This window comes from Eumetopias jubatus, unplaced genomic scaffold (assembly GCF_037043125.1).
Source record: "Eumetopias jubatus isolate StellerSeaLion01/CBP00866 unplaced genomic scaffold, mEumJub1_p1.0 scaffold_1, whole genome shotgun sequence".
NCBI lineage: Eukaryota > Metazoa > Chordata > Mammalia > Carnivora > Otariidae > Eumetopias > Eumetopias jubatus.
The window spans coordinates 73,309,509-73,334,342 of NW_028274807.1; the positions used below are offsets into that span (position 1 = coordinate 73,309,509).

Consider the following 24,834-nt stretch of genomic DNA (forward strand, 5'->3'; position numbering starts at 1 on the left):
AATACTGGTATGAATTAAACTACTTTTCAAAATTTGAATAATTCTATTTGATTAGCTAAAAATAACTATTTTCCCCCCTCCCAGTAATACATAGCTCTGCTCAAGGTATTTATGGTCAATGGAAAAATATTTATTAATGGATATCAGAAGGAAATATATCTTTCCATTTGGATTATTTAATCTGCTTCTACTCAGAAATATAATTTCCTATTTTACTACTTGGACAATTTCTACAACTGATAATTTTAAGAGATGAGTAAATCAGTCTATTACGGATAGTTATTATCAGTATTACAATTCCTACCAAATCCCCTTTGTTCTAAATTGTTACCAAAAAACAGTATTATGTACACAGTATGTACATTTAATGTTTCTTAAATGACATAAAAGGACAGTGTGCTTATGAAGGAATAAAATAGGATGGCCTGTTTTGCCATTCCATTTTTCTTTATGCAGTTCTTCCCTCCTTTTCTTCCGCTGATTCCTCTGCTTCCCAACTACTACACTTCGGTGCACAAGTGGGTTGGCTTCCTAGCTAAGATTCTAACCTTGTTTGCCAGTTAGCTGCTCAGGAAACTTAAGTTTACTGATCTGTGCTTGCTTGATGATGTTGGTTGTGGGAATTTCATTTTACACAGTTACTACATTATTTGCTGCCTGAGGAATCCCAGAAACATAAATCCTACTTAAGCAATGCTGCTTCATTTTAGTCACCAAGCACAGGTACTACTTTCACATTCTTATGCTCCTCAGTAGATGCCGAATATCAAAGGCCAAGAGAAATTCACATGTGATCAGAGTGAAGACACATTATATAAGATTTTGTGGCCTACCTGTTGGCATTAATGAAACTTATTTACTTCAATTAGCATCTCTTTTACTGTGTTAAATCAACCACTCCATTTTGCTAAAAGCTCAGTATTATCCTAGGTGTTCTGAGGACCGAGATTTTATGATAGAAAGAATGCAAGCCAAAGTAAATAATGTTTCAGCTGGCAACTGTTTTCAGTGTTAATGGAGCTAAAATAGTTATGGAAGGTTTCATGAAGAGGACAACAGAGCGAGGCTTTAAGGATGAGAAAAAATTTGGCAGAAAAGGGAAGAGAGATTTCAGCTGGGAGGTACAAGAGAAGTAAAGCCACAAAAATAAGAATTAGAGTAACATATGAAAAGGAAGAACATTAATTACCATCTAATAATTATACTTAAAACAGTAATACCACTCTTCATGATTTAGACTTTTAAAAGGTCCTTCAAATATTTTCTATAAATTATAAATGTGCTTGTAACCTTCAGAATGACCACACTGCTTACTTCTGTGAAATGTTTATGACCAATGAGAAACATGATAAAATGAAAGTACAGATAATAACATGTCTCATTTAGCAAGTTAGTTTTCACTACAACAGACAATCTTACTGAATCTAAAAAAGGAGATTCACTAAGTGGTCTTGTCACCTATCTATGTTATGATTGATATAAAGAAATCTGCAGATTTGCAAATTATTCACTAAAATAGGCTCATCACTTCAGTTCTCAATTTGCCTTCAGGTGGTTCTGAAGGTCTCCAGGTCTCAAGGATATTACTCAGTTGACATCAAGGGCTCTAATATTTTTCTTCAGTGGATATAAATTTTAAAATTTCTGATTAACAGCATTTATTGAAAAGTGGTTTTGATATTTTTCCATTTTTTAAATTTGGTAATATGTATCAGAACTTCTGGTCAACATGATGTAAATGACCACTGTCCATAAACTGAATGGAGATAAATCCAGGCAAAGTCAAAGGAACTTGATGTTTAGTTAGCCTGTGCAGCATCATGCAGAAATATATGCTTTTCCCTTTTTGTAGACTTTTGGTAGACCTCAATTACAACTTTCCAGAGTACCTAAAAGTCTAGTGACCCCAGACTGGGAGCCATAGGTAATCAGTTCATTGTGTTATTCATTTTGTCTGACTCAAGTCAAACAATCTGACATCTGTATTCTCTCAACTCTGTCATTTTCACTTCAGTTGATTTTGAAAGGTCCTAACTATTCCTCTACCTGCTAGCATTTCTCCAGATGTGTTCCTGTTTTTTTAATTTACTTATTTATTTTAGAGGGAGGGAGGGAGAGAGAGAGAGAGAGAGTGCAAGCACATGAGTAGGGGGAGGGGCAGAGGGGAAGCCGGGGAGTCCAACACAGGGCCCCATCCTGATGGGGAGACCACAACCCTAGCTGAAACCTAGAGTCAAGACACTCAATAGACTGAGCCACCTAGGTGCCCCTGTGTTCTTCTATTAGAAAGGACAAATCTCTTTTCTAGTTCTAGCTGTAGAAATGTTTTTATTACTACTTAAAAAAAAAATTGGGGGGTGCCTGGGTGGCTTAGTCGTTAAGCGTCTGCCTTCGGCTCAGGTCATGATCCCAGGGTCCTGGGATGGAGCCCATGTTGGGCTCCCTGCTCAGCAGGAAGCCTGCTTCTCCCTCTCCCACTCCCACTGCTTGTGTTCCCGCTCTTGCTGTCTCTCTCTCTGTCAAATAAATAAATAAAATCTTAAAAAAAAATTAAAAAAATTGGATTCACATTTACTTTTACATTTCTAGTTTAAGTCTGGCCAGAAATTTTGGTACAACCCAGACAACCATTAAGCTAAGGCATGGCTGCTTCAAACTCTGAATACCATTTTCTATCTGGGGCTCTCATAGGCAAGAATATCATAGTTAAGAGTCAAGCCTTGAAACACATAATGTTGCATATTAACAAAATTTAAAACCACTAGTTGAGGCTGGAAATACTTTTCCTGTATAGTAAATTCTTATACTAGCATTTCCTACAATTTAATTTAAACTGTAATGAAAGCACCTTAATTACAACTCTAGACTCAGTAATATTAATTGTTGAGCTTTTAATGGGAAAGATAATCACCATAAATTATGAAAAAGTTAAAAGGAAACAGTAGATGAGGACATTTACCTTTAAGCAAAGTAAATTATAAAATAAAGCAGTAAATTTACTTTTATGTCTACTGCATAAAAAACATCTGAGACTATAATGATATTCCCAGGGATCCATTCTCTTGCTTCTTCTGTACTGCAAAGCTCCTGATCACTTACCAATTATTCATTAAGCATCTTAGCAGGATTTTAAGGAGATTATCTGAGCTAGACCCTGAAACAAGTTTTTTCATTCACCAAAGCAATCCTTGGCCATAACAGAGAATAGCAAAGATGCCGACCTCCCCTAACTGATCTACGCAACAAGGCCTCCTCACTGGAAAACCACACTACTAATCCTATAAGAGAGGTTCCTTCTCCCTCACTAGATTAGCTCTTCTCTGCCCATTAAGTCTACCTGCATTAAAGGCCAAGGCCTTGGCTCAAAATAAGCTTTGCATAATAGGCTAATTGCTATTCAAATTTTTCTTCCCAGTCGCATGAATAGTCAAGGGTGTTCCTTTTGTTAAAATGCCAATGGAAAAGGTATCAAACAAGATCAAGTTAAAAGGCAAATACACTTGTACACATACACAGATATGCACAAACATTTTAAAATGTTTTCTCTAAAAGATCTAGTTAAAAGGCAAGAGAAAAGTCTTTGAAATACTAGAATTTAAACCTGGAATATCATGCAAAAAGTTCAAAGTTAAAGGACAAGGAGAGAGATGGAAACTTATGCATCAGAATTATTTTCTTTCTGCTTTCCAAATAAACATAAATTTCCCTTCAATTTATAAAAACCATAATAACCTTCAGTATAAAAGTTACATACTCCAAATTTAATTTTAAAATGTTCATTATTTTTTCAGGTATCTATTTATCTAAATATTATTTTGGAAAAAATTCCAAGGAATCAGTTATCTTACCAATTCCAAAAGATGAAAAAAATGAAGACTAAGAGAATATCAGGTTAACATATGAATATAAATAAAGAGCAACGCATATGTTACTTTACATCATCAATTCTACCAAAACTTTCATATGGATTTTAACACAAGTATTGAAATTGACATAACCAAAATAACTTCATACACAATTGTGACTACTAATGTAACAGAATCAATCTATCCCCTAATAACCCATTTCCTATTCTCTTAATATTTCCACTAAATATATGCCATGAAACATTAGTCCCTAGGATATATTTCATGGAAAAAGGGTTCTGTTGCTAAATAAATCTGGACAACGCTGTATACTTTGACTTCTCCTGGGATTCACAATGCACACAAGTATATTAACGTCTGAGAAGTCCTAGGGAAAAGGAAAGCCTGTTTATTTTACTTACTCAGCTTTTCCTATACATATTTAACAATAAAGCACTTTGTTGAAAACAATCCTTGTATAACTAATAGTTCATAGAGCATATTTGAAAGAAATGGGCTTCTCCAATATTTCCAGAACTGTCACATAGTACCTCCACTTTGTACCAAGACTAAAAACACCTTTACTTAGATGCTTTTATAGTTGCTCCTCAGATGCTACTGTTTTCAAGTCTTCTAGGTGGGTAAAAACTATTTTATCTCTTTCAAGACTACCTATGTGAAGAATTCTCCTTTATACTTACCTTTCTATAATGCTTGTCACCTTCAGATCCATGATCTGTTGCTCTAAATGCTGTTTCTCCAGGTGAACCTTAAAGATAAATATGCAGTCCTTTAAATTCTCCATTGCTGTCAATAGCCCAAATTCCAACTTATTTTAAAGGCAAATAGATTTTTAAAGCAAAAATCACTTTTTTGAAAATTAAAAGCTATTCTTATTTTAAGGAACATACTGATAACCTATGTCAAAAAAAAAAAACCTTTTTAAATATTATAAGACATGTTTAAAATTTCACCGAAAATCACAATTAAAAAAAAGACAATCTTTGATAAGGATTATTTTCCATGAAAGTACTTACAGTTCAGCCCTTTACCACTGCCATTACAGACCACAGATAGTAACAAAATAAATTTAAAATGTCAACTGTGACAGGACAGATGAGACAAACTAAAATTACTTTTCATTTCAATTATCAGAAACAATCATATCAAGTTCAAGAAAATATTTTGGTTAAGCAAACTTTCTAATAGTTTTAATCTTATAGATACATATTTAGGAATTTTAGTTTTACTGCAAAATAACTATTTTATTATTTCACCTATAAGATAAAGAATTTGCCCAATATAGTTCTGGAGTTTTAAAATTCAGCATAAGCAGCGTAAATTTGGTCTGACATTTTATTTGCAACTAGTTTATTAAAAGCATTTAAAAGGCATGTTAAGGTCAGCAAAAATGTCTGTTTACACACCTAACAAGAGAAGTAGGTCAGAAGCTCCTATGACTTCACTAACCAATTTGTGACCTGTGAAAAACCAGCAAAAGGGGAAATAGAAATGTAAAATTTGACAGGAATGAGCAAACAAATATGTCTGAGATCGGAGTTATATCATGACAGGGCATGAATTGGGCAAATACACCAGGATTAACCTCAGTAAATTCTACTCATTATGGTACATCATAATTAAGTTTGTTTTAAAATCACCAAATTGGTTCTAACCAATTATGAAAAGCAAGCACATAGGAAGTCTCATCTACTTGTCAGGAACAAGAGATTTTTTTTTCCCTCATTGACTAAAGCCAAGCATGTTTAAGCTCTTACAAATTTTCCTTTTGTTGCATTAACCAAAATTTAAAACCACTGAGCACCAAAACTTTGTGCGTCTTTTTTTCAAAAACCTGTTTTTCATTTGTACTAAATGTTTTCATTTAAAAGATAGAATCAACAAATGAATACATCTCAGTATTTTTCCTCTGCGGTTTCTGACATTTTAAGTGAGATCAAATAGATCCTTCCTTACCTGTGGTGAAAAAGTCCTTCAATAAGCTGAGGCTTTCGACAATCTTATCAAAGTCAGGTGCCAATTTTGCAAGGTCCTCTGAATTAGGAAGTGCTTTTCTAATTTTCTCTGGAGAAGATGAAAAAAATTTCTCAAAATAAGAATTTCACTACTAAAACATTGATAAAATTTAAATAATGTCATATATAAATATATATAAATTTAAATTAAAATATTTTTCCATTTTTCTCCCTACTACAACCACAACTGCTACATGTATCTGAAACAATGTGTAATTCTAAGGATATTCCACAAGCCATGAAATTTGTTTAAAAAGACTCACCAAATGTCTGGCTTACATGGACAGCTTTGCTCTGTAAGTTAAATGACTTGAAACAGAAGCGCTATATTAACAATGTTAACACTGTACTGGAATCAGAAATACTTTTAAGGAGAAAGTCACAGCAAAGAGGCTAAGAATCAAAGGAAAAAGAGAAAACGCCTCCTATAACACCTGGTCCAAACTCAAAAAAAAGTAATGAAATCTCAGTTCAAGTTCAGAAACAGAATTCCATTACTTTTCTCTGTCCTTTCACAGACCTTCAGAAAATTCACACTTGTTACTATTTGGAAATAACTGTCTAAGAGCCCAAGGCGAGCTTTGGTTTTATTTTTGCTAGCTTTATTTATAAAATGGTCAGAGAATTTTTGTTTACAAACACTCAACAATTTTGTCGAGGTTTGTTACAACTTTACAGTATCTTCTGATTTAGGATGGGCTTTTCTTAATTTTCTCTGCAGAAGACCAAAACACATAAATATTCTCAAAATAAGAATATATGTCAGCTATTGTTCTAGTGCTATAAAAGCATTCACCTGTTCAATCTTCATAGCAACCCTACAAAATTATCATCAACCACACTTTACAGGTGAGGAACTGAGGCAATGAGGTTAAGTAGCTGGACCTGCGCACACAACAGAGAAGTGGGGAGTCAGGCCTCAGGCTAGCTTCAGAATCCAGACCCTCAGCCCCACATTGTGGTACTGGCAAATAAAGTCCAAAGCTCTCCACACGAATATTAGAAAAATACCGAAAGAGTGCTTCAAATTCCTGCAGATTCCTCTGTCAATGCAGCATGGTTTTATCTTTAAGAAAATGTCGTGTGAATAAGTACATAGATTAATTCCACCCCCATATACACCTAGGCTAAGAAATTAGACAAAGTCTAAAAAAAAGAGACTGAGGAAAATAAAATTACCATAACTTAATCTTGGCAATCAGAACTATCAAATATACTTTTTTCTCATCTACCTGTTATACAGAAAGGGGAACAGTGGCTAACTATGGGGAGAAATTACTACGGACATTAGCAGGCTTTTAGGGACCTGGTCACAAAAAGTAGAGGTAACCAAGGGATCTAGTCAAAATTAACTAGTTAGGTGGGTCACGGTGCATCTGCTCTGGGTAACAATACACAACACTGAAAGTGATGTCTAGGAAGGCTGCTTAGCTGACAAATTAGTTAGCAAAAGATAAGAAACCAAAGTGTACATAGACTTTGGCTCTAAAATATTAGCCATACACACAGACTAGCTACAATTAAAAGAAAATGTCCTTAAGGAAAGACAGTGGTGGCTATGTGAGAGTGACGGGCGAGGGCATTATTTTTCCTACCAATTTTTTCTTTGATTCTATTACTTTTATCACTCAAATAAAACTGCTACACAGTAAGCTCATGAGTGAAGAAACTATCTCAATATCACTATTTCTCTTTCCCAAAGACACTACCAAGAAATGTGTTTTAATGTTGATGATACAAACCTAAATCGATATACTCATCAATCTCCCACACAATGTCAGGCACAATCCATTTATAGTCACTAAGGTCAGGTATCATATCTTTCCACTGATCAAAAGTCTAAAAGAAAAGAAAGTATGCCAATCAAATGCTCTGAACGTCATACAAAAATAAAGAAAAACTACCTTAATTTATCTAATTAAAACATGCTAATCTACTACGAACGATGTATTATGTTCAAATATTTTAGAAACAAAGTAGCCTCGGCTCTTCTAAAAACAAATCAGCTGGCAAGCATATAAAATATGTAAATGTTCCTTTACAAAATACGGAAAATGTAAAAATTCAAAACAGTCTTATTTCAAACAGGTTTCATGACCTGGTTTTAAACAATACTGTGGAACAGAAGATAAACCAGCGGTGTTGCCTCTACTCCCAAAGCTGCCAAAAAGTGGTTGTGTTAGCATGCCACCTTACTTTCCTGTCTGAGCTACTAAGTGGCAAGCTGAAAATGAAACCTAGGAGACCGCACCCCAGCCCAGTGCTCCCTTCCACTAGGCCATTCTCATCTCCTTTAAGTATAACGAAGATTCAAAGAGCATTTTTCTATTAGCACCATTAAAACCATTTAGCACATGGTAGAGATACACAATACATTTTTAAATACCTAATTCTATTCTATTGCACTAAAGAAAAATGGTTTGTGCTGTAAAACCTTCAAATAATCATGCTAAAATAATTGAAAAAGCAGTGGAAGTTAGACTCACCTTTTTGGCTGTATAGCCACCCCCAACAGCAGATCCTAGTATGAGATATCGAAGTTTTAAGAGTCTTGCAGCTAATCTCGCTGGCCAAAAATTCCTGCGTGGCTGGTAGCCATATTTAATTGGAGAAAGTTTCAATTTACATAAGGGAAGGTTAGTTAAAGAGGAGAACTGATGAAATGATGTCCTGAATTGGGGTCTTTGAAGCTTTAAGGTAGGATGATGTGAATGATAAATACTTCTTGAAACCAGATGCAGTTTTTGTAGTGGTAAGCTTCCTTTGATTCCAGAGCTATGTTTCACTAAGTATTGGCAGACCTCGCTAAAAAAAAAAAAAAAAAGAGCATGGGACAAAGATCAGACTGGGTAACAATGCAAAGGAAATGATATAAAAAGAGCAATATACCCAAGAGAAAACACACAGGCGGGCATGTGACCAACCACATTATGTCAGACCACACCTCGCATTTACTAACCATTTACTACATGCCAGGCACTGTTGCAGCATGTGCTACCTCCTTTAATCCTGCTAAAAATCCTATGGTGAAAATACTAGTATTACCTCCATTCTACCAATGAGGAAAAGGTGGCACACACATACAAATAACTTGCCCAAGTCCACACAGATAGGATTCAAACCCAGGCAGTGGGACTCCAGAGCCTGCCCTCTCATTTACTTATTTTATTAACCGCTATTCGCTGTCAGTAAAATTGGAAACAAAATGAATGCAAACCTGCTTTTAAGCACAAAAATTCCAACAGCTTAGAATAGCTATTCTTTGCCCTCTCCTCTAGGTCTCAGAATCCTGAGATAGCCCAGGGATAGAAATTAAGGAAAAATCATTAACTATATATAAGATACCTGACTGAACATTTCTGAATAGAGTAAGATTAAAGAGAAATAAAAGAAGATACTAAAGGCAATGTGCAACAATCTGAATATTTGTGTCCTCCCCCAATTTATATATGGAAGCCTAATTCTCAACATGAAGTATTTGGAGGTGAGGCCTTTGGGAGGTAACTTGCTTTGTATGTGGACATGGACGTGGAGCCCTGTGTTGGGATTGGTGCCCTGATAAGGAGATGAAGAGTACAGATCGATCTCTCCCTCTCTGTCACGTGACGACACAGAAGGAAGATGCCTGTCTATGAACCAGGAAGCGAGTTCTCACCATACACCAAATATGCTGGCACCTTGATTTTGGAGCTCTCAACCTCCAAGAACTGTGAGAAATAAATGTCTACTGTTAAAACCACCCATCTTTTGGTAATTTGGGGAGTGATAAGGTGATTTTATATCAGTTGTGCAGATATAAGAGAACACACTAGAGTGAGCTGAGGTGGCAGCACTGAAAAAGGAAGGGAATGGTAGATACCAGAATGACAGACTAGACACGGGAGACAAGGGCAAAGAGTAAATAGTAGTCCTGATGTTTTTGCTGGAAGACTAATATTACTTACCACTTACAGATATAAAAAAAAAAATCAAGAGCCAAACCAACTGGGGGGAATAGCCCATGGTTCCATAACATTTAGCTCAAACTTCTTTCAGCTCTATCCTTGCAGCAACTTAGTGTTTTGAGCCAGATAAACTTTGGTTCCATTTATAGTTTCACTGCTTACCTGTGTGCAATCAAGGGCAAATTATGAACTTACCAAAGCCTCAGTTTTTTAAAATCTGTTAAAATGGGATAATAACTACATCAGTTATTGCCAATAATCACTGATTCAAGTATCTTCTTCTCAGACCATAATCCCCTTCGATACAACCATCTTTGATCCTACTGGAACAACCAAGTCATGGATCCTTCTATCTTCTTAACCTATTTGTCTCCACCTTATCTATTTACCTACTTAGCCACCTTATAATAAATAGTTCATAGTTTCAATGACTCTTTTGCAAATAATCTAAACGCAGTTGCCCTCTGGTTTTTTGTTACACTTGTCTGGCAAAATACAAACCCTAGATGAACCTTATTATCACGTTAAGCCTGTACCAAGGGAATGAAGCACTACTGAAGAAAACTGCATCCACTGGACATCTCACCTTGGTCCCCAGGACAGGAATGCCTGACAATCTTACTTTGTTCATCAATACATTCTTCCACTCTCTGCTAGGACTATTTCAGATGTTCTCCACCCTCCTCTGCCCTCCCACATTCTCCCTATACTTCCTGCAATTTTCTGGAGAAAATGGAAGCCATCAGAAGGAGACATGCTGTTACTTCCTACTGCATCTACACCCACCCTCCTCTAGCTCCCTGTCCCCTTGGGTCCTGAGCCCTGAGCTCTGAGATTACAGTAAGTACTCCTCTTCCCTTCAAAGGCAAATCCCTCTGTTTCCTCGGAATTCTTCCTGCCTTTTCAGGAATCACTAGTCAAGTCTCTCCCAATTTAAAGGAGAGAGAAAAAACAGACGCTGGTTCCCTGCTCTAGCTATTCTATTAAAAGCCAAACCAACCTGATTTCCATTTGTATCACTTCAGTGAAACAGCCCTCACTGAGTGTCCTGATGCCTTCCAATGGGTATTTATTTTTTTCAATTCTCATTTTCTCTCTCACCAGTATCTGACAGTGTTGACCCCCTCCTTGCTGGAACTCCCTTTACACGGACAGTCGCTAGCTTTACTCCTACTCACTGGCCACTCTTTTTCAGAGGCCCCCCCAACTATCCCCCCCCCTTTTTTATTTATTTTAGAGAGAGACAGACAGAGAGCTTGTGAGCGGGGTGGGGGGTGGGGCGGAGAGAGAATCCCAAGCAGACTCCCCGGTAAGTGCGAAGCCCAACATGGGCTTGATCCTAGGACCCAGAGATCACCACCCCAGCGGAAATCAAGAATCAGATGTTCAATCAACTGAACCACCCAGGTGCCCCTCCCCAACTACCTTTTAAATGTTGGGAGTTCATGGGACTTAGATATAAAGTCACTTATCTTCTCATTCTATTCACTCTTCCTAGGCAATCTTATCTATACCCATTTCCTCAATTACCACATACATACTCATGTTTCTCAAAACTTGCATGTCTAATACAAATAGCTAAGTTCCAGATCCTTGTGTCCAAATGCCTACCGAACATCACCCCTTAAATATCAGAAAGTACCTCAAATGTCCAAATCCATGATATCCTTCCTCCCTCCCCCCAAACCCTGACCCCCCCCCAGTACTTCCTATCTCAGGAAATGGCACAAACACCTGTCCAGTTTCACAAGCCACAAACTTGGGGTTCAATCTTGATACCTTCCTCATCCTCAAGTTCTACTTCCAACACAGATCTCGAATCTTCCATCTGTCCCATCTCCACTACCACCATTCCTTATCTGGGCTGCTATAACAGTCTCGACTGCGGTGTTCTCCACAGCACAGGCAAAGCACTCTTCTGAAATGTAAATCTGATCACTTTCACTCACCTGCATAAATCTCCTCAATGTCTCCTCCCACATTCAGAATAAAATCCAAACTCCTGGTCTATGAAGCCCTCCATGGTCTGGTCCTGCCTCTCTCCGTCTCACCTCCCAGCTTCACCCAGACCAGTTTTCATCTAGCTCTTTGTGTCATACTCCTTCCCACCTCAGGGCCTTGATACCAACTGTGCTTGGACAAACTCTTCTACCTACTTAGCTCCCGTTACTCCTGTTAACTCTGGTCACAAATGGTTTCACTTCAGCATTCCCTCCTCTCCTGGAACCTATATTCTAATTCGAGTCCCTTGCTACAGTTCTTAGCTCCGTGTACTTTTTCTTCAGTGCACATAAAATTGGTATTACATAATATTGTAATTATTGGATTAATATTTATCTCTACCAGTAAACTGCAATCTTCATAAGGCCAGGGCAGTCCTGTTTTGCTTGTCATTGTATTTCTAAAGCCTGGCCCAGTGCTTCACAAGTAGTAGATGCTTAATAAATTTGCTGAATGAACATATGTTATTGGGAAAATAGCAAAAACAAAACAAAACAAAAGGTGAAAGAACCTAGCAATGACCATAGAGTAAGTGCTCAATAAATAAGTATTTTGAATATAGATTTCTATATTTGGCCAAACTAAAAATCAATGTGATGCAAAACAATCCCCCCCATGGCTCCCAAAATCATGTAGTCTCTCTCATCTATCATCTCTTTTAACCTATGTATCATCTCCTAATACAAATTCTTTTTTCAACAAATTTACACAAACATTTATTGCACCTAAATAAATGCTGGTCACTGATCTTCTTATATTACCATATGTAATTAGATATATTATATCAAAAAATGTTTATGTTCCCATCTGTTTAAGAATGGGAATTTAAATGTTCTCCTTCATAACGAACATGCAAAAGAAATACAGCAAAAGACAAATTCCAGAGCTTGAGGCTTCTGACCTTCCACATCTCTACTTCTGCAGGGGAGCTAAACTGTGCTATCAACATAAACACTTTTAAGCCATGACTCTATGGAGTCCATAGTAACTTAAACAATTTAGTGCAATAGCATCCACCTGAATAAACAAATACCAGTTATTAATCAGTCTGTTGTTAAGCTCAAATTTTAAAGTTTTCCTACATATCTCAATTGTTCCAATGAAGTATGCTATTTTCTGTAAAGTCTTTTCCCTTTTTATTTAAATAAAATTAGAAATGTTTCTCCAGGAAACAGTGAAGAGTAGAAATAAAAAGGTAGTAAATAATTTACTGCAGTATCAAGGGCTGTGGATTTACTCAGAACCTCAAATTCCATAAAATCGGAAATAACTATTCAATTATTCTAATTGACTATAACTATTGTATGTCATCCAGTTCTAAATTTAGATTCAACCTTCATAAAAACGGATTCCATTCCTTATAAAAACTAGAAATTACCTACACCCTTTAAACAACGTTATGAAAAAAATTCAAGACAGGTGTTTAGAGGCTAACTCAGGAAAACCAAGTTTTTCTAACCTTATTTGATGCATATTACTTCTTATCAACAGCCTGCAACAATGAGTTAAGCCGGAAAGTATCTAAGGATATTAGAACACAAATACGTGTAAAGATAAAGTCAAATTTAAGTCTTATTAAAATGTTTATAGTAACCCACAGAAATGAAAAGATTCTAAGATTTTTTTACTTGGGCTTAAACCCCAGGCCAGGGCAGCAATAACAGTGTGATTAGAAAGTTGGTGCTATCTTCACCACTTTGCATCCAAAGCGAGCCTTCCTGCCTAAACACTGAAAAGCTGCTATTAAGAGGGCATCTCTAATCACCATCTCCGACACCATTTGCGTCACTGCCCAGAACTGACTCCAAAGCAAGTCTACTCAGCGGATTAGGACAAGAGGCAGAGTCCTCTTCACTCTGGGAGAAGAACGCGTACCCGCAAGAGCAATGTACACCTGGCATGGAGGTAGAAGAAAAAGAATTAAGAGATAGGCGGAGAGGGTGACACATGAATAGAGCCAGAGGCCGGGGAGGTCGAGGGCAGAAACAAGAAGCAACCAGAGCCAGCGATAACGGCAAGGGCAGAAAGGTGAAAGGGGCAGGGACAAAAGGACAATAGAGACAGGCCAAGACTGAAAGGAGCCCAGAATCTTCGAATGGCAAAGGAACAGGAACAAGGGCCAGGACTGCCGCCGGCACCTCAGGTAATCCCGGTCAGGGCTCCTGTTACTACCGGTCCTCAAAAACATCCCGGAATCCTCCAACCACCCTCCGCCTGGCCTGACGGTTATGTGCACATTCTGGAGGTAGTGATGAAACAACTCGGTTTTTCGGAGGCCACAGAAATAACGGAGCCGGGTCGGAGCCCACACTTACCAGGCCACGGCGGCCCGGCGTAGTCGCCACATCCCGCCGGCGAGGAAGTCACACACGCGCCGACAGGGCCACGCGGGAGCCCGGGTGTCAGCCCCCGTCCGGCCTTGCTCCAGGAATGACCCAGGAAGAAGCCCTCGGCAACAAGGGCACAGAACACCCACTGCGGCCCTCCCAATGGCGCATGGACTTCCGCGAGAGCCCGCCCGGCACCCGTACTCCGTCCGTCGGAAAAACAAGCACCCTGCACCCTTCCTAGGAGGGCAGCGCAAACGGTCCGCGGAGGAGTAGTGTCCACGCTCAGAGCCTCCAGAGGAAACAAACACTTTCCGCTTCCTCTCACCCTTTCCCTCCCTCTTTTGTTTCCGGGTTGGAATTACGAAATTTGAGCTTCCCGGGTCAAAGATTTGGAGAGCGGAGGAGGTGAGAGTGGGGCAGGGACTGGCAGGGTGTAGGGTGAGGAAAGTTGATTGATAAATGCTCCCTGGGTAGCTACCGATTTAAGAAAATTTAGGTATTGGTGGAGCATGGGGGAGCCTACGTGGTATCAAATGAATACAGTAATAGTGTAATAGAATAATAAAAACCAGTGGTTGCCCCACTCTTTTGTTCGGTGTCCTTGTTTACAAAGCACTTTCAGAACAATCTTGGGAAGCAAGAGGATTGGTTAAGTGCTTTAGGATCTTCAGAAGGTGACCTCTGAGAAGGGCTCGGATCAATCAGACCAGCTGTGGGTTTGGAATAAGTTTGTGCACTTTATAAAGGCATCAAAACTGATTTTTAATTCACTTTTTAAATGGCTTTCATTTGGCTTTTAGTCCCACTAATTTATTGAAATGGCATCTGTCAAAGCCTCCAACAATTCCAAATTATCAGTGGTCCCTGGACCTCAGCGTTCAGCGTAGAATCTTGGGTGCTCAGCACTCTCCTTAGTTGGCTTCCTTCTCTGGGTTTTTGGGACATAACATTCTCCTTTTTCTCCAGGAGCTGCTGCTCCCCATTATCCTTTGCTGGTTCTTCCTCTCCCCAGACTCTCAGTGTAGGAGGGTTCCAAATCTCAGAGATCCTGGGCCCCTTTCCTTCTCTATCTTCATTCTCTCCCTACCTTAGTTGAATCAATTCTATGACTTTAAATACTGTTTTCCCTTAACACTCTTGTGTTTTATGAGGAAACTGGGATGTAGCCTGTGAAAGGTAATGAAGTCAATTAGTGACCAAAGTCAAAGGGCCCTGTGCCCCCTTCTTCACGTCAAGGGCACCCCCCCCAATTCCTCTGCCCTTAATCATCAGAATCCTAAGTCAGTATCCATCCATTCACAACAAAGCCAAGTATTAGACCCAACCATTGGTAGGAAACTTTCCAAATGCAGGACTCTGGGGGTTTTCTTTATTTATTGTGACTTTTAATGGCAGGTCCAGATAGGAACTTGCTATATTGTGCAAACTGTAGTTTTTTCCAGGATGGCAGAGTTGTGCAAAAATTCCTTTGTTACTGTTACTTCCCAGTTGTTTTAGAAAAAAATAAGAGAAACCAAATAATGGTAACCCCTTTCATATATGGGTTACCTTTACATTTCACAAAGCCCATTTTTAAATTTTTTTTATTTTTTGCAATTCTACTTCTAGGCACTTAGCCTGAATCATTCCTACATGTGCAAAGACAAATGTATGATGTTTATTTTTGCATGTACGAAATAGTGAAAGATTGGACTCAACATCGTTAAAAGATAAACTGAAGCATAATAAAAATTGTGTTTATCTGATTAAAAATTGATTTGAATTAAGCAGTGCCAAGCCAGAACTGGTTAGGAGTGCTCCATCAACAGGAGCCAGGGACAAGACTTTTATAGAGAAGACAGGGAAGCAAAAGCAAGGAAATTTGGCTATAGCTTACATGATTGCCTTATTTGGGAAAGTCTAGTTGACCACGATTGGTTGCCTTAGGTATTCCTTTCTTTCTTTCTTTTTTTTTTTTATTTAAATACAATTAGCCAACATACAGTACATCATTTGTTTCAGATGTAGAGTTCAGTAATTCATCAGTATTGCTTTCTTAACCTTAAAGCATTTATTGGCTTAAGTTTTGGTTTGCTTAGTAGGCTGCCAAGTCATTAGAACCAAGTTGGTCTATATATTCAGCCCATTCCCAGCATAATCCCAGCAGGCATGTATTGTAGAAATTAACAAAATATTCTAAAATGTATATAGAAATGCAGTGTCTAGAATGTCTAAAACAAAGAACAGAGCTAGAGTATTTATAACCAACTGACTTTTTTAAGACTTAATATTTTAATCAAGACAGTATAGTACTGGGATAGGAACAAATAGATCAAGGGACCAAATTAGAGGGTTCAGAAATAGATCTCCGTTTGTGCAGTCAATTGGTTTTTGACAAAAGCACCAAAGCAATTGAATAAAGATAGAAGTCTTTTTAATAAATGATATGAGAACAATTGGGTATCTATATGGGAAAAAATATACCCTACACATGCTATACATAAAATGTAGTATAAATTTATATCATATGCAAAAACTAGTAATCATAAAAAAGTTATATAAGCTGGGATATAGCCCTAAGTGTAAAAATAGAAACTATAAACTGCTTGAAGAAAATATAGATTATCTTTGCAACTTGGGAGCAGACAAGGATTTCTCAGGTAACAGAACATAATATCACAAAATTGGAATTGATAAATTGGACTACATCAAACTAAAATACTTCTACTCATGAAATAACAACACTGAGAAAATTTAATAGACATCAAATTTGGAGAAGATATTATTAGAATATTTATCTGACAATGTATACATGTCCAGAATATATAAGAAATTCTTACAATTCAGTAATAAGATAAACAACCTGCTATGGTTTGAATGTTTGTACTAAGGCCCATTTTGTTGGAATTAGGGGCCTTTGGAAGGCCTAAATCATGTGAGGGGAGCCCTCGTGAATGGGATTAGCCTCTTATAGAAGAGACCCCATAGAGCTCCCTAACTTTTCCCCGCTGTGAAGTTACAGCAAAAAATACAGCCATTTATGAACCGGAAAGCAGACTCTCACTGACCAGAACAAGGTGACGCTGGTGCCTTGATCTAGGACTTCCCAGCCTCTAGAACTGTGAGAAATTTCTGTCTTACAAGCTACCCAATGTATGGTATTTTGTTATAGCAGCCCAAATAGACTAAGACAAAACCCAGTTAAAAATTCAAACAAACACTACACAACGGAAGATATGTGTATCTATATCTGTCCGAAGAACACATACAGTGCTCAGTGTTATTACTCATCAAGGAAATGCCAATTAAAACCACAGTGACATAACACTGTATCTTCACTAAAACTGCTAGCTGTAAAAAAACTGACAATTCCAAACGGCAGTTTCTTACAAAGTTAAACATACACCTCCCCTTTGGTCTAGGAATTCCAGTTATACAGATTTATCTAAGAGAAATAAAAACATGTCATGCACAAAAAGGCTTGTATAAAAATGCTCATAGCAGCTTTACTCACAGTAGCCAAGACCTGGAACCAAACCAAATGTGCATCAATAAGAAAATGGATAAATGAATTTATACAAGGAAATACTGCTCAGCACCAAACAGGAAAGAACTACTGGACATGTAACAACATGAATCAGTCTAACAGACATGCTGAAATGAGATCAAAAAAGGATGTTCCACTTATAGGAAAATGGGTGTTAGAAGTGGGAAAGGAACATTGGGGAACTTTTTAGGTAGATGGAAATGTTAGGGGTCTGAATTACTTGGATGTATTTGTTTATCATAATGTGCAGCTAAGAACTGTGCATTCCAAGTTTCAGATATATGTATGTACATTTTGTATGCATCTATATAAATTGATTGAGTGGGGAGGGTTGAAGCGGGTGGAGATTAGATGGAACAAGAGTGACAAAGTGCTGATAATGATGAAAGCTGGGTGGTAGGGACATGAGGGCTCCTTATACTGTTCTGTTCACTTCGTATGTATTGGAAATTTTCATCATAATGGCTTTAAAATTTATCACATACTTCTTGTAAAAACGATGCAGGAAGAAAAATAAAATGAATGTGACAGAAAGGCAGTCTTGTGGGTAAAAGAAGGAGGAGCAGAGGCTGAATATGAAAGGCACACAGCCTGTGTACGATGTAGAATTTATTCCCGCTGTGTTCGTTTCCTATTGGTCTATAAAAATTACCCCAAATGTAATGGCTTAAAACAAAACAAATTTATTATCTTACTGTTCTAGGGGTCAGAAGTAAAAAATGGGTTTCACTGGTCTAAAAATGTGTACAGTGCTGCTTCCTTTTGGGGGCTCTCAGGAAGCAGCTGGCTTTTTGCCTTTTACAGCTTTTAGAGGCTGCCCACATTCCTTGGCTTCAGGCTCATTTCTGTCTTCAAAGTTAGCAATGACCGGCTGAATCTTTGGAACATCATCTGCCTTTGACACTGACTCTCCGGCTTCCCTCTTCCACATTTAGGGACCCTTGTGGTTTCATTGGGCCCATCCAGATAATCTAGGATAATCTTCCTATTTTAAAGTCGGCTGGTTTGCAATCTTAATTCCATCTGCATCCTTAATTCTCCTTTGCCATATTCACAGGTTCCAAGGATTAGGATGCAGACTTGTTTGTGGGAGGCATTATTCTGCTTACCTCACAGCTCCATTTAAATTCTTTTCAATGATCTCTCTCTGATACTAAGGAGTGTGTGTGTGTGTGTGTGTGTGTGTGTGTGTGTTTAAAGTATCAAGTTTTTGGAGCTCAGCCACGCTCCGAAACAGCTGTAGTTTTAAAATTGTACTTCTAATATTTGTTCTTTATCGTTTTCTTAGTTTTAATGACTTTCATACCTTTGTCTTCTTTTCCTGCAATCTAAGAAGAAATCTCAAGTCCGCATTCCATGCCACAAATTTCATTTTCTGCAGTGGCACTTTTGCCTTCTAAGTAGTTTCTTAAAAGTTACTTTTACGTTGTAAATCTTGAAATGTTTCCTTTGCTTATCTTTACTGCTTTCTCTACTTGTATCTTAGAGGTCAAGCTTTTTGCATCATGTTAAAGATGCAAAATTATTGTCTAAAATTTTTTTCTTGTCCCTATAATGAATAAACTCATAGATAATAAATTCACTGATACAATCTTTCTCCGGATCTTTTTATTATAATGACTATAGAGATTACCATTACTAGTGGACACCCATGTAATGTGCTAGGGGCTATGTTACCCTTTATGTGTAATATCTCCTTCCATTCTTTCCTACAATATTTTTTCATAGGCTTCATCTTTTTTCTCCCTTCCTTGTTCTTCTAAGGCCAGAGGGTTTACTTTGTTTTATGCAGCAAAAGATGTATTGACTGATGACTATAATCTTTAATTCTGCTGCATAGGTCTTATCCTAAGTGGTTATTCCTCCACGAATCTGGTTAAAAATATTCATATTTTTGTTGAGTTTTCACAGGTATTTTAGTAATTGATTAGGGAAAAAAAAACTGCACCAAGGACTGCTAGTTAAATACCTATTCGCTGAGAACATGTGGCCCCATTGTAGATAGTCAAACTGAAGACTTGCTTCAGCTGTACACACGACTCAGTTGAGGTAAACTTTTGAATTGAATTTATGCTATTTTTCCAGACTTCTCCTTTCCTTCCCTTATTGAAAGGGTAGGCAGTTTTTGTAATTTCCTTGCCTCAGGGATGTTAGCAGGAAGGAACTGTGGGGAATTCAATGGCTCTTTTGGTGAAAGCTCTCCAAGAAACCTTAAGTCTGGGCTGGGATTTTGCTTGGAGACTGGGAATAGAGAGAGGGCCATGGAGAAGCAAAAGTTGGAGGGTAGAGATTCCTAGAGGCCAGAAAGAAGAGAATGTTCTCCCCTAACTACCGTTCCCCGTACTTGGAAGAGATCAAGACCTCTGAGGGTTCTCAACCCCCCAAAAGATTCCACCTAAGCATAATCAGAAATGGTCGATCCATCAGATTCAAAAGGATCATGAGGACTAGGAATTTGGGGGACAGCTGAGGTTACCTATGACCACTAATTATAAAAAGAACTGTTTTCTATGCACATGGTTATCTATATCCAGTAAATCTGTGTGGTGAAATAATTATGTAATAGCATGCTACTGTGTATCTCTTTCCAACTCTCCATTCACTGACATCTTGTTGGTAGTTTGAAATTAGTTTTGGTGACAGTATTTAACACCATAGAAGTAAGCAAACGCTACCAATTGGGGCTCAATTTATTATTCTGTTGATTGTTTAGTCTTAAGAAAGTTATGGAAAAACAGTAATACTATGGGTTAAATTTTAAAGTATGTTGTGTCTGTGGCTAGTTCATTGTGAAGAGCATGGAAAACTGAGGAAATATTCTTCCAGTATTTAAAACCTTTTATGTGATTCAGTAAAGAAGTCATGCACGTTTTCATGAATTATTTAAGTTCTCACATATGTCTTTGTTGTTTCACTTTCTTCTTACTTGTTAATATATAGGCAAATAGCAATCAATATTCATGTCAGTCTTAAACTCATAGGTCAATGATGTGAGCCACTTCTTTGCTGAATAGATAGAAATCAAAATAATCAAGCATTTATTCCTAGTAAAATGTATAATAAACATGCATATATATGTATAATTTTTTTGTAGAGCTGGTTGCTGAACACTTAGCAGCATACCACTGATATGTATATATATGCTTGAGCAATGCACCGGTTATTTCCTTTGATCTATTTCCGTCTTTCCGTCATTGAAAACTTTTGCCATTTAGTTCTTCATTTTTTTCGAAGTTTCCTATATCTCTGACCGCTTATACGCTATCTCATTTTGGGGAGCCAATGCCATGACCAAAGCCGGCAGAAGTATTAACTTTCTTTCACTCTCCAGGTTCTGAGGTTTTCTCCCTCCTGCTTGGAGGTATTTTTGCTCACACTTTGCAACATTTGCTTTTTGCTTCCTTTTTAGACTAAAAATATATCCTCTACTTTCACCATGTTCCCAAACTTGGCCTGTGCAAGAAATAAAATACATATTAGTCCTTAAGTAATTCTTAGAGGCAGTCTATTCTAGGATTACCTCTACAAACTCCTTTCCAGCTTGCTAGGGTCTTCTTCAACAAGAGTAGTTTGAACTATGTGCCTTGCAGAGGGACAGGCTCCCACATCCTTGCTGCTCATTGTTGCAAACTGTTGACAGCCTCCTTACTTTCTCATTTTTTGAGTGGTCTTGAGTTCCTTCTGCATTAGGAAGGGCCAAGACGAGCAGTTGAGGCAGTAGCTTGTTACAAGTGCTATAATCCTAATATAGCTCACGAACACCATCAGAAAAGTGAGATCTACCATCTCCTTTTCTGGATACCCACCTACACAGCATTGGTGCCAGCATTCAGAGAAAACAAAGTGATTCATGTACCTGTTTACTCCAGTAAGAGAGATGATAGGAGTTCACAGTACCCAATGAGTTCTTAACAGGCAGGATTGGATTTACACATTTACATAAAACAAACACAAATTAGAACCCCTTCTTCCTTTGTTTCCTTTGTTTGCCATCTTGTTTCTTCCTTGGGGTTGGGTGAGATTTAGAGAAGTGGAAAGGATAGGGGGAAGAAATACTGTAAGGATGTGTGTGGTGAATTTGGGGTTCAATGACTACTTTAGGTTTGTACTTCTGCATCATTCTGTTACCATGACATTATACTATGGGCTAATGTGTCTATCTCATTATAAAAAAAGCTAATAGACATTGAGGCATTTAGAGTTTTGCCTCGTATATAGTAAGCACTTACTAGTTGTATTAGTTGAGGTAGGATGGGATATGTTGCTCTAGAAAATATATTCCCAAATCTCAAGGACTTAATCACAAACAGAGCTATTTCCTATTCAAATGACAGTCTTATGTACAATGGGGAGTTTTCTTAAAAGCTGGAGACTCAGACCTGCAGTTTGCTTCCTGCTTGAGCCTACCACATCTGAAACGTCTGGTCTTCAAGGTCACTTTGAAGAGCCCAGGGGGTTGTCTAGGATGATTGTTAAGGACTAGAATAGAATAGAAATAACTTGGAAATGATCATTCTGAGAATGGTCAATAGGTCAAAGATCACTTCTGCCCACATTTTATTGGCCAGAACCTCATCATACGGCCAACTTAACCACAAGTAAAGGTGGGAACTACAGAGGAGCACATGAAAGCTGTGTAGACTGCCTAGCTCTGCCATTATGAGCATCAGCTATAACAATAACAACAACAGTTATAATTGTATTATTCTCCAATGATAGTGTTATTATTCTCCAAGAATGGAATATTCTCTTCTGGTTATGTTTGCTATCTATATTTCCACTGAACTTAGAGTTTTAGATTACTTTGTAACCTATGTCCATCAATGTCTGAAACACCATGAAACCTACTTTTATTTTGTTCTCCATAATGGGAGAGTAACCTAATTTTATTTTACTCTCCATATCAGGAGAACCACCATATTAATAGCCATTGAATTTCCTAGAAACCAACTAAAAAAGGGCTCAGAGTTAAAATTCCGCTGATGCAAAGAAATGCAATATTTATTGCACACCTGAGTTTGCAGTCTGAGACTGATTCCTACTGCATTAAAATATATATATATATATATATATATATATATATATATATATATATGCTCAACACAATCTCTATACAGAGAGATTGAAGGAGATTGAAGTACTCTCAATTTTCAGGACCATTCCATGGGCCTGTCAATAAGGCCTGGCTATTTTAAGAGCACTGGAAGTAAAAGTTATTGTGAGCTACAGCCTTCCATATGTTAAGCTGCAGCTTAGAGATCTGATTGAGAAAGGGCTGGACTTGGTAATCCTACTGCATCAGCAAAAAAGCATGAGAAAGACTGTGCTCTAGTGCTTACCCTCCAATTTCATCAGGAGACAGGGTTTAAGGCTGCAAGTTCTGCCAATGAGCAGTGCAGATAATAGGATTTCCATTTTGTATTTTTGTGAGTTCAGAGAAATATATTAATTTTCTCAAGGTCACACAGTCATTTGGATGTGTTTAGTATATTTAGGGCTCAAAATGTAAACCATTTCCCCGGAAGAGTTTTGGCAGAGAAAACTGGAAATTAGGTTCAGAATAGATCATAAAGTGGTTTGAAGATGTCCAATTATGGTTGGATATTTTTCTTTTGGCAAAAGGACCTATGTGCAGTTTCTTTGCAAGGAAGCACCATGATTCAAATGGTATTCCATGGAGGTTAATCTACCAGTGGGGGGAGGGTTGGTTAAAGGTGGGAAGCAGGCGCCTGGGTGGCTCAGATGGTTAAGCGTCTGCCTTCGGCTCAGGTCATGATCCCAGAGTCCTGGGATCGAGTCCCGCATCAGGCTCCCTGCTCTGCGGGGAGCCTGCTTCTCCCTCTGCCTCTCTCTCTCTTTCTCTCTCTGACACTCATGAATAAATAAATAAAACATTAAAAAAAAAAAAGGTGGGAAGCTACAAGCAGAGAGCCTAGTTCGGAGGATATCATAATTATCCCAAGGTGATCTGATTTAGATTATGGTTAAGGGGTCAAAGATAGCAATTAATTTTTAAGCATAAGTGGCTGAATTTAGATTTTCTATATTAAGGCTGAAAGACATTTACATGCTTGTAAAATGAACTTTTTTGATGTCATGTTTCTTTCCCCCTATTTAATCTGCCATGTTTCATCCCACTGAATTGTCAGCCTGCATAAGATCATTTCAGTAGCACTTCATTAGGAATGAGAAGGCCATTGGGAGAAGCCAACCAAAATTTCCATCACCTGTCATCTGGCTTGATGAGTAGCACTTCCAATGGGAGATGTCAGGGTGGTGGTCTTCAACAAAGAATGATCGCTGGGCAGGGGCCCTGTGGGCATCACATCTAGTGCTGCTGCCTTACTAACTTTTAAGGTCTGAAGAGCCTCCGCCATCTTGATTGACTAACAGACATTTACCAGTGTGTTAAAAGATGTGATAAAAGATACGAATCAGCAGCCAGATGAAGAGATGCATAGCACCGGTGAGGTGTGGAGAAAGGGCGCAAGGTTCCATGTCTTCTCCAGGCTGCCACTCTCCCCTCATCTCCACATCTTCACCAACGTGGAAGCTCCTTTCCTTTCCTCTTTTCAAGTATCCATTCTATCTGATGGCTATTATATCCTTATTTCCTTCCAACCGTGTCTCTGCCAGCTGTGGGAGCACAGACATCTTCATGGTCCCGTTCTGGAGTTTGCTTCTATGAATTGTTCTTTTCTGTGTGGTCTCCAGGCCCCTTTCTCCAACCTTTCTAATGATTCTCTGAGCTGCCCACTAGTACTTAATACATTCCTTTTTTGCTCAGTTTTCCCAGAGGCCATTTCTGTTACTTCCAAATAAGAACCATAACTGGTTCATTCCTTAAATTTGATGTCATAACCCAGATGTTAACTAGAACCACCCTGCCCTGATGATTTAGATAAGATTGATTCAAACTATATTAATGGATTGTAGAAAGTCCAATGTCTTCTCCAACATTTCTACAACTTCTGCCGGAGATTTTAAGTTCTCATAGACATGTCTGACTCAGATCTTTTGCTTCCTCTAAATCAGGATTTCTCAACCTTGACATTTTAGGATGGACAATTCTTTATTGTGGGTGGCTGTCTTGCACATTGGAGGAATTTTGGCAGCATTCCTGGCTTCTGCCCACTCGATGCTAGTGGATGC

General features: G+C 38.1%; 1 protein-coding gene across 4 annotated transcripts in view; it reads right to left on the reverse strand.

Annotated features, from left to right (window-relative positions):
- OPA1 (OPA1 mitochondrial dynamin like GTPase) overlaps nt 1-14,431 on the reverse strand; it is an 84,457-nt gene extending 70,026 nt beyond the window's left edge. The window contains exons 1-6 of one of the 4 annotated variants that reach the window (XM_028101053.2): nt 14,142-14,431; nt 8,368-8,686; nt 7,624-7,720; nt 5,823-5,930; nt 5,273-5,326; nt 4,547-4,614 (exon numbers count right to left, since the gene is read on the reverse strand). In XM_028101053.2, the coding sequence (XP_027956854.1) occupies nt 4,547-4,614; nt 5,273-5,326; nt 5,823-5,930; nt 7,624-7,720; nt 8,368-8,686; nt 14,142-14,173 (678 nt within the window). In that variant the 5' untranslated portion in view covers nt 14,174-14,431. The remainder of the gene's footprint in view (nt 1-4,546; nt 4,615-5,272; nt 5,327-5,822; nt 5,931-7,623; nt 7,721-8,367; nt 8,687-14,141) is intronic. The other 3 variants (XM_028101055.2, XM_028101054.2, XM_028101056.2) reach the window with 3 other exon arrangements.
- Between the last annotated feature and the right edge of the window lie 10,403 nt (nt 14,432-24,834).